At 37.3% G+C, this 15,688-nt stretch overlaps 2 protein-coding genes across 5 annotated transcripts in view; one reads left to right on the top strand and one right to left on the bottom strand.

Moving 5' to 3' along the window:
* Positions 1-15,688, bottom strand: part of LOC5565645 (probable chitinase 10) — a 206,989-nt gene that overhangs the window by 62,978 nt on the left and 128,323 nt on the right. The gene's annotated exons all lie outside the window — the stretch shown is intronic.
* On the top strand, positions 10,680-11,263 carry LOC5565646. Its single transcript, XM_001649971.2, has 2 exons — positions 10,680-10,821; positions 10,909-11,263. The coding sequence occupies exons 1-2, from the start codon at positions 10,765-10,767 to the stop codon at positions 11,212-11,214; spliced, it is 363 nt and encodes a 120-aa protein (XP_001650021.1). The 5' UTR covers positions 10,680-10,764; the 3' UTR covers positions 11,215-11,263.

The following is a 15,688-nucleotide window of genomic DNA, read 5'->3' as shown; positions in this document are numbered from 1 at the left end:
AAAATAAGATAGGGCCATTCGGAAAAGCGTTTTCCCCTGCTGGGGTGCCAACGTGCAATCATCAATCGACTAATTTGTTCAGCCATGCGAAAATTTTCCCATTTCCACGGATCAGGCTGGCAGGGCTTTGCTGGAGGTGATTCATGGCAAATCGGGTGGAAAATTTTTCGGGAAAAATGTGACAGCCGACGACAGCGAGGGACTCCACTGCTCGGTCATGCGTAAAGAGGGTGTAGCTTCGTCAACCCCTCTCATGTGGCTGTGTTTGTGCTATTGGATTGCTGATGAGGGGATGAGTGCGTGGAATCATCAAAGTGTGGATGTTCATGTTTTTTTTACCACCGATTGCTCTAGTTGGTTTCTGAAGTAGGAGCGATTAACATTGGAATATATTCCTACTCATAATCTAAGTATTGGTCACATTGAAGCTATGTATGTTCTATAAGAGAGAATTTGAATTAAATTAATTGAAAAGCATTACAATTTTATTTATTCTCCGTGTGATTGCAATATGAACCACGGCCAATGTGAAAACCAAGCAGCTAAAACGATCCATCAGCTGCTTAGCTCAGATTTTCAATTTGGTAAACCGTATAATTGAGCTCATTTTGCACATTTTCCCTTCCATCAGCGTCGGATTAGCCTGGCATCTAATCTATTCTGTTTCGCTCGAAACAGCACGAGCCGCTTCACCTCCGAGTCTAAATGCGAAAAATTTAATCATTTATAGACGGGGAGGCCAACCGCCAACTACCCTGAAACACGAGTGTGAAATTGGTTGGGAAATCTTCTTCGGTTTCACCGGGTTTTCAAAGAGCGATCATGTTTTCGAACAACGATTTTCGCCTTTTCGTGCTTGAATTGAGGTTGATCTCAGACTGATGGGCACCACAAGAGCGCTTGGTCACGAATTGCCGATAATCACGCCGTGAAAAAGTAGGTTTCTATGTGATAGCGAGTCGAGTTTTTTTCACAATCAGGAAGGGAACTGTGCTCTCCGCGGTGGAGGTCTTCAGGTGACTAATCGCGCCTTCTCTCCTCGATGTGTGCTATTTGATCTCTGATTTCTATGAATATACATAAACTTGGATATCGACAACGCACAGTGTTTTGTTTTGTCGATTTTATATGCTTTTTGAATAGAGTCTAAAGCGTTGATTTTAGAGGTATAGTTTGTTCGGAGAAGTTTATATGTAGGTACAGTTGTTTGGGGTGACAATGCACTATGGTCCAGGAATCAGTTTTACGCGGAAAGATGCATTTTGAGCTTTAGAATGAAACATTAGATAAAAACGGCCTTCTACAAAGTTGTTTGTATTAGTTAAGCTCTTTGTTTGGTTCTATTGAAAATTAGGGTGGACCACATTTTCATAAAAATTGTGTAACTAACTTTCTTATTTGTAGAAATTATATTATACATGCTTCAGCAAAGTTGTAGACCATTCAATTTCAAGCAACTTTGCCAATAAAAGTTTTTTTGTATCTCCTAAATTGACCGATTTAGAGCTTTTTTCCTACGGTGACATAGGGTGGTCCGAACAAAACTGGTTTTCTGGCTCTAGAGTTTTCAATTCAAATTTCTCATCAAAGTAGTCTATGAAACACTTTTAGAACTTTGAAAAATGCGTAATTTGGTGAGTGAAGAAACTCGCTATCTCCTTACGTTTAGGAGTTATTGTTGTTTTTCTCTCAAAAACATGCCTACTTTGATTGTGAATATCTCTGATTGGGGCAAACATAAAAAATATCTTTTGACGGCGTTCAAAAGACAAAATAAAATTGTATATTATATCAAAAAATTACAGATGTGTTATTTTTGTAACTCTAATAAAACGTCTTGAAAGTCAAATATTTTTTATCACAAAAACTTTAACAACTTTTGAACTAAAATAGATATCAACAATCTTTTTGCATGAAAATTTGCGTTTTGTTAAGTTCTAAAAGTCGTTCATAGACGACTTTGACGAGAAAATAATATTGGAAAAACTAGAGTTGAAAAACTTATTTTTGTTGGACCACCCTGCGATGATTAGGAAAAAATGCCCTAGATTGGTCAAATTTTGAGCTACATAAAAATTTTTTTTGGCAAAGTTGATCAAAATTTCAAGTTCTACCGCTTTGCCTAAGAGCATATACCAGTATTTTTGCAAATAAAAAAGTTGATTATATGATATGCGTGATATTGTGGACCACCCTAGTTTCAAATGACACAGTATGTAAGCTTACATTTTTAGAAACAATTTTGTAGAAGATCATTTTTGTCTAAAATTTCATTTTCATGCTCAAAATGCAAAATAATAAAGAAATACATACTATGAAAATCTTCAAAATAGTTTTAGAGCCCTATCTTTTTTATTTCAGCTTTCTCGTCAAAGCGGTCTATGAACGACTTAAGAACTTAACAAAACGCAAATTTTCATGCAAAAAGATTGTTGATATCTATTTTAGTTCAAAAGTTATTAAAGTTTTTCTGCTTAAAATCTTTTGTTTTTCAAGGCAAAAGTTAGAGTTGCAAAAATAAAACATCTGTAATTTTTTGATATAATATACAATTTTATTTTGTCTTTTGAATGCCGTCAAAAGATATTTTTTATATTTGCTCCAATCAGAGATATTTACAATCAAAGTAGGCATGTTTTTGAGAGAAAAACAACAATAACTCCTAAACGTAAGGAGATAGCGAGTTTCTTCACTCACCAAATTACGCATTTTTCAAAGCTCTAAAAGTGTTTCATAGACTACTTTGATGAGAAATTTGAATTGAAAACTCTAGAGCCAGAAAACCAGTTTTGTTCGGACCACCCTATGTCACCGTAGGAAAAAAGCTCTAAATCGGTCAATTTAAGAGATACAAAAAAACTTTTTTGGCAAAGTTGCTTGAAATTGAATGGTCTGCAACTTTGCTGAAGCATGTATAATATAATTTCTACAAATAAGAAAGTTAGTTACACAATTTTTATTAAAATGTGGTCCACCCTAATGTTCAATAACACCAAACAAAGGGCTTAACTAATACAAACAACTTTGTAGAAGGCCGTTTTTGTCTAATGTTTCATTCTAAAGCTCAAAATGCATCTTTCCGCGTAAAACTGATTCCTGGACCACTGTGCAATGGTTCAACACATTTTTTAAATATCTCAACAAATGTTTGGAATATAGATGTACAATTTATTGGTGTATTAGTTCCATTTGACATCTAGCAACCAACAAAAAATAAGATCTGATCTTCGAAATTACGCCTTTTTAAGTTGCCCATTTTATGGTATCATAGAACATCGCACGTTTAGATGGATCAACTTAGTTTGTTGACTTTGATTATTAGACGAAACGGAATGTTTGTTACCACATCTAGTTCCAATAGAATTTAAAAAACAACGACTTTTTAATTCGGGAAGAAGCTGCACATATCGTGTAGAAACTTTGATGACTGGTTCGTCTCTATGTTAGCAACTGTGGAAGTTGACTTTAAATAATGTCATCTTGCAACGTAGGCTACTGTTTTGTATCATACTGGTTTTATTACTTTCGACTTTAAATTAGCACATATTTTAATTGAAAATTCTACCTTCTTTAACTCATTGGTAATTTTTAAAAGTTATACTGATAATATGACTGTTTGCATTACACTTGCTTTCATTTCCATAAGTTTTTTTCCCTTCCTTCGATCAATGATTGTTCATTCAGCACCTAATGTTCTCATGCAATTTATGCTTATACAGCCATTCCATGAAAAACCGATCTAGTGGGTCACCGAGTTCCGTGAAAATTTTCTATTTTGTTCCTTATCCGAAATAAGGATACACGTGTTTTTGGATTTTTTGTTTAGGGCGACCATTTCCGAAATAGGGTGACCAGAAAAATCGCGAACTTGCGATTTTTTTATTTAAAAAAAATATAATTTTTGAACCGCTGGACCGATTTTCAATTTTCTTGAACGAAATGAAAGCAAAAGGTTTTGAATTTTCAAGAAAAATTAAAAATTACACATTTACTTGAAAAATAAAAAAAATCCGTTTATTCGTTTTCTGAAGGCCTTGGGACAAAAGGGGCTATTGATGTTCTCATTTTTCTTGAAAGTTCAGAAAATTTAAGCGTTTACTGTCAAATTTTCAGTGTATATATTTTTGAGTTTTGAAATATATTTTTTTGATAGCATGGCATAGCATAGCATAGACTGACTGTACATGTCAATGGTTGCTACTCCGTGATTGATCGGAACTGGTAAGAATTGCACTACGATCCAAATGAATAAGGGATGGGAGTTTCCGCTTGCTCTCGAAGTGCAATTTTAGCAGATCTAATATTATTGATCAATTACGGCGCCGGCCAAGTCCTTACAGTCAGTTGGGATGGGGAAGGAATGTTAGGGTGTAATGATTGTTGCTTCTAGAGACCGAGAATACCTCTGCATCTCCACAATCACCACGGGAAGGGTGTTTATTAGTGAGGGAGGAAAAGATCTGGGAGTCACCTCTGGTCGATGATGCGATCCATGGACAAGGGGGAAATATACGACTTATATTTAAAGCTAGTTTTGTGTTTTTGTATCGAGAAGTTTTTGGTAGAAGCTTTAAAAAATACGTCAACATTTATAATGTCGAACAATTCAAAAGATGTTTTTATTAATGACGAAAATTGAAAATTACATGTATATATTTTTAATTATATGAAACAGGAATAATGTCGACACTTGTAGTGACGAACTATACATAGTTTGTTAGAAAATTACATATGAGTAATACTGTGAATTTTGTCTCGATATGGTAGAAGTTTTAAAAAATACGTCATCATTCACAATGTCGAACAATTCAAAAGATAATTTTTATTAATGTCAAAATGAGCAAAATATATGTATGTTGAAATTGTATAAGAAAAAAGCATAATACCGACACTTATAGTGACGAACCATACAAAGTCTGTTTTAATATTACTTAAAAGTTACGCTTTCAAGAAAAAATGTGTTATCACAAGCATGAAACGAACTCACCAGTTGGTAATCCATCCTCGACTGAACACAAAACTGACACTGACAGCAAAACTTCTTGGCGTCCCGAAAACAAACCGTCTTGCTTGTGCCTTCCCAAATACCTACCCAGCAAAACGCTCCAAATCAGAAAAAAAAAATTCTTCGGCGACGAAACCACGCGCGAAACCGTAAACAAAACCTATCAGACGACGCAAAATTGAACCGTCCTGCTTGGGCTTCACGAAAAACTACCTCAGTTTTGAAATATTCTTTTTTGAAAATAAAAAATCAGTCATTTTTTATAGACGCACACAGTAGGTCTCAGTGCATTAGATTTTTTTCATTAAAAAAAATCATATCTTTGGAACAATTCAATCTTTTTATGGAATAAGATTTCAAATTTTCAGAAAAAAATATTAAAAAAATACATGAAAAATAATAAAAAAATTCTGAAAAACTTGTAAGCTTTATATTTTTTATGTAGTTTTTTTTCAAAGTTTTGTATTTTTTAAAATTTTTAATAACTCACTCAACAGATCCACATATTAGCTGCAATTCGTATAATGCCTGACGAGATTTATTGAATAATTAGGCAAAAATACTAAAGGAATTTTTCAGAACAGTGGGAAATACACCCGATTCTGTTTTTGCATGGGGGATGCGTACCGTACAAAAAAAGTTTTCAGTTCAAAATTTCAAAAACCGAGCAAAAAAATAACACCATTTCTAGACGTTTCATGCAAAAATAAGGTTTCGGCGGAAAAAAATGTATGGAAAATGTATGCACGGCCGTGTAAAAAAAATCCGTGCAAAAACAGAATCGGGTGTAATGTAAAAAAATTAGGCTTAATTCAAAATAGATATTTTTTCAAGGAATTTTAACCTGGTTAAGTGCCAAATGTATGGCAAAAATATAAATTCGTTTGAAAATGTCGCACATCAATTGATCAATTCATTTATTTTAATTCCAGCAATAAATGCTTCTTTGATTGTGAAATAAATAAATTGGAAAATACTTGTATAAATCTCCAGTGTTTTTTTTTTGTAAAAATCCTAGGACAACATCCTAGGAGAAATATAATTAATTCTCTGAAGAAATCCATGAACAAATTTCTCGGGAATCTATTGATTTTTTTTAAAAGGAATGTTCAAATATTTTTTGAGATAGTTTTGAAGAGACGCGAAAGCTACATCATCTTCTTCTTCTTTCTGGCGTTACGTCCCAACTGGGACAAAGCCTGCTTCTCAGATTAGTGTTCTTATGAGCACTTCCACAGTTATTAACTGAGAGCTTTCTTTGCCGATTGACCATTTTTGCATGTGTATATCGTGTGGCAGGTACGAAGATACTCTATGCCCTGGGAATCGAGAAAATTTCCTTTACGAAAAGATCCTCGACCAGCGGGATTCGAACCCACGACCCTCAGCATGGTCATGCTGAATAGCTGCGCGTTTACCGCTACGGCTATCTGGGCCCGTCAAGCTACATCATATGATTGATAAAAATATATATATCTAAAGAAACAATCAAAGAATTTTCTGTAAAAAAAAATGCAGATAGATCCGCGGAGTGTTCTTTTGATAAATCGCTAGGAAAATATTCCCGATTATGGACAAACAGGCTATTGAGGCACAGGCTAAAATAAGCTCATCAGCAACGTATCCAAAAAAAGACTCAATACCTCTTGAGCCCACTTGAAATGTTTGACCTGAATTGAGGGGTTGTGACGGAGTTCTTTAAGAGTTTTCCAAAGCAATTTGATGGAGGTTATTCGAGAAATCGTCTAGTAGGATCAAAAAACTTAAAGAAACTTCAGGAAAAATCTGTTGAATAATGACTACCAATCTCAGGAAACGATTTTCGTGGAAATCCCTGGAAGATCTCATGGAAAGCTGGTAAAGGAGTTTTAGGAGAAAGCAACGAAAAAGTACGGAAATAATTCATGAAGAAGGCACCGTAGGAATTTATAAAAGCACATGGTTGAATACCTAAGAAGTTCGTGGAAGAATCACAAGGGATATTCCTCGTGAGATCTCTGGAAGAATTTCTAAAAGGATTAAAACATTTTATCCCTTAAAAGAGAGACAAACCTTGAATTTTCAAATGACTACAATTTGGATACTAGTAGATGAATTAATTTGAAATAAATTTTGAAGTAAATGCGGTTAGTTGGTCTTACACTCCTTGGGTGTGACATCCCCCCTAACCCCTCCCCCTTCTCTTGGTAACGGAAAGAGCGTGGACAGGAGTCGTGCAAAATTGGTTTCAAGCGGATATCTCAACATCCAAATGAGCTAAAAGGTTGGTGTCTTCGGCAAAGTTATTCAGTAGATCAAAGACTATCTGGCGATGAAAAATTTGATTGGGAATTTGTCCGCTAGCTGGCACTATCTGGCGGTGATGAGTCTGATTGAGAATTTTTCCTCTAGGTGGCGCTAGTGACAAATTTTCTCCAATTGTATGTATCTCAAGATTTTTAAAAACTAGAAGGTTGGTGTCTTTGGCAATGCTGTTCAGCAATTCAAGGACAATCTGGCGGAGAAGAGTCTGATTGAGAATTTTCTCGTTAAATGGCGCTAGTGACAATTATCTGTAATCGCTTGAATTGTCTGTATCTCAAGATCTTAACAGCCAGAAGGTTGATGTCTTCGGCAAAGCTATTGAGCAGTTCAAGGGCTATCTAGCAGTAAAACGTCTGATTAGAAATTCATCCGTAGCAACCTAATGGATAAATTCTCATTCAGGCCCTCTACCACAAGATAGCCTTCGATCTGGTGAATAACTTTGCCGAGTACACCAACCTTCTAGCTGATAAGGCTCTTGAGGTAGAGAAGATTGAAGTTTTGTTTTTACTAGCGCCACCAAGCGGATGAATTTACATTCAGACTTTTCACTGCTAGATAGCCCTTGATCGGCTGAATAGCTTTACCGAAGACACCAACCTTCTAGCTTTTAAGGATCTTGAGATAGATTCCATTGGAGAAAATTTGTCACTAGCGCCACCTAACGGAAAAATTTTTAATCAGACTCATTGTACTCAGGATTCATGATTATAACGTCTTCTACATTCTCCATTCATGAAAGTTGGCTAAATCATAATTTTTGGGTAAATTCAGGTGTCCGGAATTTGAAGCGGCCGGGCAAATCAAATCAACATAGTACCGAGAAACTCTCCGAACAAACTTAGGATGTGTAAGTATTAACGGAATTTTGGATAAAACTAGTTTAGAGTATAAAGTTTACATGTGCAAAACTTCGTTACAATCTATCAGGTGATTACTGACATGGTTTCCAGGCAAGAAGTGCTTCAACAAACAATTTGAGTGTGGTCGTGTGTATTCCAGGCCAATTTCACATATGGATTGCGAAACAGCTGGGAATCGACAATAGGGTCCTAATTTTTTTTTATTTTTTTATTTAATCAATAACACGACAGAGCTTCTTTTTGGCAAATTTTCTCGATCGAATATTGACTATATCAAATTCAAACTTTAATTCTAAAAATAGGTTCAAACTTGAACCTTGAAACTTTTGATCAAGTTTGCCGTTCACTTAGCCGACAAAAACGCCAAAGAGGCTCATCTTTTTAACACTGGGGTTGTTTCTACCCGACATTTCGGAAGGGATACGGAAAACAAAATTTACCCAAAATTTGAGTTTTAACCAGGGGACAATATTTAAAAAATCTGAACAAATGTTTTTTGGCCGTAAACCAACGAAAAGCAAATAAAGTTAACATGTGTGGCCTAAACTTAAAAGTTTGGTACTTAAATTAGTACAAGGCTTTAGGACCTTATTCCACCGTGTCATGAGTGGTTCAATCGTTCATGTTGACCCAGACGACCCAGCGTCAAACTGGAAGAAAAGGGCCCTAGTTGCACACATTGTCTAAATGAGGCAAAATAACTCTTATATGACTAGATCTGGTCATATAAGAATAATTCTGCCTCAATTATAACATGTGTGCTACTCGGGGGAAGACATGCGAGCCCGTGAAGGCAACAAAAGTGAGGAATCTCTTCAAGCAGAATCCGAACCTACCGATTAGGGACGTGGACAAGAGTGGTCAATTCTTCCATCTGGTTCGTCCAGCAGACAATAGGCCAGGAGAAGTGGATGAACTTGTCATTCATTTTTCTGTCAATTCTCAGACAAAATCTACTTTTTCTTTGACATAAATTCACTCTAGGTGAACCACTATCCCTGGCCTATGAAGCGGGCTAGGCTTCATATTTCAAAGGTAAGAAAGATGTATAATATGATGATAACCACAATAAATAGAATACGGAGATCAAATCCTGCGTTAGGAAACTGTAGGGGAACTGGGGGCAAAATCAACACCCTAAACAATTTTCATGTTTTCTTGCTTATTAAGCTGTCAGATTATTTTCCAATTGCTCAGAATTGAAGAAGGATGTTTATGCAATATAACAAGTTGAAATATTGCAACAGAAATAGAATTTTATCAACATTGTTATAATTTTGAAAAAAAAAAATCCACAGAGTCAATGCTCCAAACATGTGGGTAAAATGAACATGTAACGGGGGTAATATGAACATATACTGGGGGGTAAAATGAACATACAATGGGGGTGAAATGAACATGTAGTGGGGGTAAAATGAACACCATTCAAATTGAACGGGTTGCGGCATGATTCTCGGCATCTGGTACATGATCAATGCATATCTCCCAGACATTCCGGAATCGATGGAACGTTTAGCCGCGACCATTTGGATGGCTGTCTATATCTATTTTTGTATTTCCTCCGAAAAACTCTCGGCATCTGAAATAAAATCCGGTAGTATTCATCCTGCCATGGTGTTCGTATTACCCCCATCTCGAGTGGTTCATTTTATCCCCAAAAAATCAACATATTCAATTCATTTGTTCTAATAATTTAGAAGATAAAAATACTTTCAATTACCGTCTATTTATCATATATACTTTAAAAATATGATGTGCTACGCAGTTCAATAGATTTTTGATGATTTTAGTCTTGAAAACCTTAAATTCCACGAGTGAAAATTTACATCACATGAGAAAACGGAGAGGCGTAATTTGTTTTTGTTTACTTTTCCAGCTTTTGACAGTTCAAGATCGCGCTAGAGTTGTCGAAATAGCTTCTTTGTCTAAGAATTAAGGATAGTGCTATGTTTTACATAGATTTATAGCATAATTACCGTAAAAAAAACAAACCTGTTCATTTTAACCACAGTTTCCCTACCGTGAATAGCTAGGAACAACCAAAATGCATCGTGATGGACGACGAGACGTATATTACAGCGGACGCCAAGCAGATCCCCGGCCCGGAGTATTTTGGCGGTAAGTTCCACCTGAATGTTTCAAAAAAAAAGCTCGTCAAATTTGCTGTTGTGGAAGGCGATCTGTGGGTGTAGTAAACCAAACAAGTCGAACCTAGCTAAGACCAAAAATATAAAAAAGAAAGCCTGAGAGTTCCAGAAATGTCCGGCTTGAAATACATTTTTGATGATCATTTTTATCAGATTCATATTTTTTTTCGTGTACAGTCCTTATATTGTTAAAATCGACGGTGCTATTCAAATAGCTCATAAAATCGAAAAAATAAAACACTGTGCAGCGATTGCACAGCAAGTTGTCATGTTTGCCCTGATGTTTGTTTAGCTGCCTAGCAGAGACCTTGTCCCACCGCGTCGTTGTAGGCAGCCATCATCGATCGCTAAGTTATAAATAATTTAGATTCCTTGCCGTGATCGCGAGGCAAAATCACATCGTTCTTGACTGGAAGCCACCTGTAGTGTTGTTGATTGTGCCACAATGGGAACGACCAAGATAGTTGGTTGCTGCTCGCTGCTGATCGCGTTGATCATTGGGGTACGATTAGACGGTTAATCGGCTGGTTGTCGCGAACACACCTAGATCCATAAAACGGGCTTACTTTTCATTCCTGAATGATTCTAGCACTTTGGTCAATGTCATGGAGCGCCTGTGGGAGGGGAGGAAGGTGTCCGAGCGCATGACGACATCAGAATCGTTCGCCTGATTCACTATCTGAGCTATTTGATTGATTACCTCGTCAGGACTTACATAACCGATTGGGAGTTGACCAGTCCGAAGGAAGCGTCGAACTACTTTGACGAGGCGTTGGTGGCCGGAAAGCAGGACGAACCCAAAGTGGGTGGAGCTGAAGGACCGTACAAACCGGACGCAGCGAAGGCAGAACGCAGTGTGAACGTGGTGGAATCGATTAGCAAGTCGAAAAGGTAAAAGAATGGGTTTGGGGGTTTTTGAAAATATATCAATTGTGTAAACTTCATTTCAGTACGTGAAAGTCATAATGAGAAAAACCTTGAAATGGTGATTATCTTAGATCTTATGGAAATACACTTCAATGGTCATGGATCGCAATTTATGAGGTGTGAAAATGAAAGATAGCATGAACATGCGAATGGCATGAAGTGCTGAATGACTCACTTTTGTTTCCACGCTGTTTTGACAAAAATCAACGAAGTGATACTAACGCTAACAGTACACGATGTAAAATATTTGATTGGGATTCGACAGCGTTCCAAATATTTGTTTGACTATCAGAATTCCTTTAGTGCCGAACAAATGTTTGGTCTGCTGTCAGATCCTAGTGAAATATTTGACACGGTATTACATACTTAATAGACTTATATTCTTATATTATTATATTACATACGTAATTACATCACATTACATACGGTATAACATACTTAATAGTCTTAGAATACCGTTTCGGTTCATATTACGGGCACATTAAGTTGAATGAACAACATAACTCATCATCCTTTGACAACAATTAGCTTTCCAATGATGGTTCAAGATTTCACTCCGCAATTTTTTTTAATAAATACAAATGTGTGGCCCTTTTTTTAATTCTCATTCCAGACTCAACCTCATTTTTGCCTCATAATCCGCTCAGTTTGATTCAAATTGCGGATAGCTCAGGAAAATAATAATAAGATAATTCAAATTATGAATTTAACTCATCGAACTTTTGGAGAGGCAGCTAAGGCAGTTGGGCATTTTGAAGTTCCATAGATATCTTATTTCAACTAGTCTCCATAGTGAAAGCCTTTAACAGGCAAGTATTGAAAAATCTTGTGTGAAATAACGTTAAAATTACTGAACATTCGAATTTGGTATCTTGTTGTTGATTTCCAAAAAAATAAAAAAAAAATATTGCTACCTGAGCAGATGCAAATTATTGAACATCAAAAAGTGATTTTGACTTGATTGACATAAGAGATAAATGATCTTATGATAATATCAAAATTTAATTCCTTGAACTTCTGAGTCATAGTATGATTTGATGATTCTATAGCTAACGACTAGCTTGTTGCTATTGGTTAGATATTAAAAAAGCTGAATATGCTATTCGAATGGTATTCTAGAAGTAAATATTAGATATCATTTTCTGATATTTTATCTATTAGGTATATCTATCAAGTTAATGTCACTTTTAAATATCCATATCGAAGTTTTGTATTACTAACGGCAGTTAACCCTAAATTCGGTTATGAAAAGTTCTCGTAAACAGAATATTCTTGAAGGTTGAGGTTGAAGTGTTTTCAATGTTAGTCAGATTTAGACCATTTTTGTTCAGAAGTCAATAAAGGCAAAAAAATTGTAATAACATTTGAAAAACATGAAAATAAAATGCTTTTCAAAAACCATAAATTTCTAAGCATTATTTTTGAAAAAAAAATTCAAATAACATTCTCCAAAATATTACCAACAAAAAAATTACCTCAAGAGTTCACATAAGTGATCATTTAAGTATTGAAAATTGATTTTTTTATGAGGAACCGTGTCGGTATATCCTATAAATTGATAATTCTCAAGTTTTGAAGCGATGATTGTACAATTTTCAAGATCTGTTGCTTTGCGAGCAAAATTTTATTTGATTGTAACAATATTGCACCTCCCTAGTGAAGCACTCAAACTGTAGCTTATCGTGTCAAACTCGTTACCAATTAAGGGGAAACGCTCTCTCAGGTGTCACAGTGACGTACAGCACGCGTTTTCACCATTGTCAATTTAATCCTACACCTGATGGTTGAACGGGTGTTATTGTGTAAGTGATACAAAAACCCAAAACACCTTCCCCTATCATTCGCTGTGTTGTCACGCGAATGCATTTAATACCATCCCAGTTGGAGCATGAATTATGATTTCCACTCAACAGGGGTGCAGCACTCGTAAGGAATGATCCAGAATGAAATCCATGCAAACCAACCCTTAACTTCATCGTTGCGTTGGAGGGTTGGAAAATTTCACCGCCAATTGGTTGCCTGATTGAGGAAAATGCGTTTGCATGTTTCCACTACGCGCTCACCGTAAATGGGGCGGAAAATGTTTGAATGGTTGCCATTGTTGCTTCCTAGTCGTGGGTGGGTGGGTGCCTCGTTTTCGTAACTCACCTGAAAAGAGGGAAAATGAGGAAAATTTGGTTAGTGGTGATTTTGCTTATTTTTGTACGTGTGGTTGGCTAATTTGAAATAGACACATTTGTCGGTACCTGAAGGATTTTTCAATTAGGTATGGACGCAATGAATCATGGTGAATTAATTGTTGCGGCCGATGTGATCGTTTCAAAGCTTCGGAATTTGAACGGACTTGGAAAAGACTTAACACTAATGGAGCAGTCAAATGCATGCCAGTCACTTTTCGGTTTGATCTTGAACTTTTAAAACTAGAAGAACAAACGGAACTTAACAATACTATGCAGGGCCGGTGACCTTGCCTTTCTTTCCTCGTGCAACTCAATACAAAATGCAAACATTACAACGTTTGCATTACGAAACAAAAACATATCTACCAAACAAACAGCTGCGTAGTGTGAGAAAAATGCACCTTCGAGGTTCTTTGGCTTGCTTACTGCACTTGTTTAGAGTTGTTATTTGTTCAAAATAATAATAACAAAAAAGCTTCCAGCACAAACAATAAGATTGAGAAAGCACAAATCTGGAGAAGCAGATTTTCGAACCGGAAATCGAACAAATTGTTCCGGATTGGCATTGCGATGCCTAGTTGGATGGGTGCTTTATTGTAGCATGAACAACATCAAGTTCTCTTCACAAGTAACACAGCGTTCCATGTTATTTCCCCAATCTCATGACTCATACTATAATTACTACCAATACATCGCATGGCCGATGAAACTACAAATTTTTCAGGTTATGCACTACATACAATCATAGTGATAAATTTCCAAATAGATGAAGTGGAACAGGAGAATTGCTTTTTCAAATCGATAGGGTTATGATTGATGATTACAATAACTTCCCGCGCAGCCTTAACGATCTAAAACCTCATTCAGGCGACGCTTTTTCTTTTAGAATTGGTTCCATTATGCTTACATCTACTTTCACTCTCTCCTACTCTTTTACTCTCACACCAAGCAGGTAGGAGAGAGCTCTGCTGTTAGTGAAGCTAGCTGCCTGCGAAGAGGGTCAGTTTGTCTCAGTCACCATCTGATACTGACGGAGGATGGATTTGCTCCCCTAAGCACGGTCCTCCGTGAGGCGTCTTCTGGTTGCTGGACGGATTTTTTGTGGAGGGGCTAGGAATTGAAATCATGACCTTCCGCTTATGAAGCGAAAGCGTAATCTCAAGGCTACAGACCCTCCTCAATGTATAGTATTGGTGTTGTGTATTTTTACCACAAAGCAGACGTCATACTCTACCGAAAGGCAGTGCAGCATGCGAGAATCTCGGTTGGACAGTGTACCATCTACTCAAAACGGGAAGTCAGACACCTAGGAATGGTGATCGATGATCAGCCGAGTTTCAACAGCCATGTCGATTATGCATGTGAGAGCGCCGTGAAGGTGATATCAGCTTTATCCCGGATCATGCCCAACAACTCAGTGATCAGCAGCAGTAAGAAGCGACTACTGGCGAGCGTGTCTATGTCGATACACAGATACCCTGGCCCCGTATGGGTGACAGCACTGCAGATGAAGAGGAACCGCTCCCGACTGAACAGTACGTTCAGACTGATGGCCATGCGCGTATCGTACGATATCATCGGATGCAGTCTGTGTGATTGCAGGATTGATCCCTATAAGCCTTCAACTCAAAGAGTACAGCGAGTGATACAGGGACCGAGGCACGCGGGGAATTTGGAAAAGAGCCAGAGATTAAACCATGAGGAAATGGCAACAGCAGTGCAATAGCACTGAGAACGGTAGATGGATCCACCGACTAATTCCGTGCCGGTCGATGCGGGTAGACAGAAAACATGGAGAAGTGAATTTCCACTTGACGCAGTTTTTGTCAGGTCATGGCTATTTCAAGAAATATCTGAATAGGTTTGGACACGCAAGATCGCCGTTATGCACCGAGTGCGGCGATGTTGACGAAACCCCTGAGCACGTGGTCTTCGAATGTCCGCACTTCGAGCATGAGCGAGCCTAGATGACATTCGTCGTTGGCAATGACGTTAATTTGCACAATATCGTCCAACGAATGTGTGCTGACGAAGAGAAATGGGACGCGGTAAACAGTACAATCGTCCAGCTGATGTCTCTTTACAACGAAAATGACGAGAGGTGCAGCGACACTCAACACAACGGACAGTACATGGCTCTGAGTCGTTGGGGCAGCCGAAACCGTCGGACCGACCTCGGCACTTGACAAATCAGTCTGTTGAAGCGAGCATATGAAAGAGACCAACGGGCGCTACCGGATTAGGCTAGATCCTCCGTCGGGG

Source organism: Aedes aegypti, chromosome 2, assembly GCF_002204515.2.
Source record: "Aedes aegypti strain LVP_AGWG chromosome 2, AaegL5.0 Primary Assembly, whole genome shotgun sequence".
Classification (NCBI taxonomy): Eukaryota; Metazoa; Arthropoda; class Insecta; order Diptera; family Culicidae; genus Aedes; species Aedes aegypti.
Note: the sequence above shows the minus strand (reverse complement) of the source record. Positions and strands in the feature narration are given on the sequence as shown.

Bases quoted from the DNA above. Each gene is read 5' to 3' on its own strand.
- LOC5565646 (XM_001649971.2), top strand. From the start codon at position 10,765: ATGGGAACGACCAAGATAGTTGGTTGCTGCTCGCTGCTGATCGCGTTG. The intron at 10,822-10,908 runs GTACGATTAGAC...GAATGATTCTAG, and splicing joins TGATCGCGTTGATCATTGGG to CACTTTGGTCAATGTCATGG.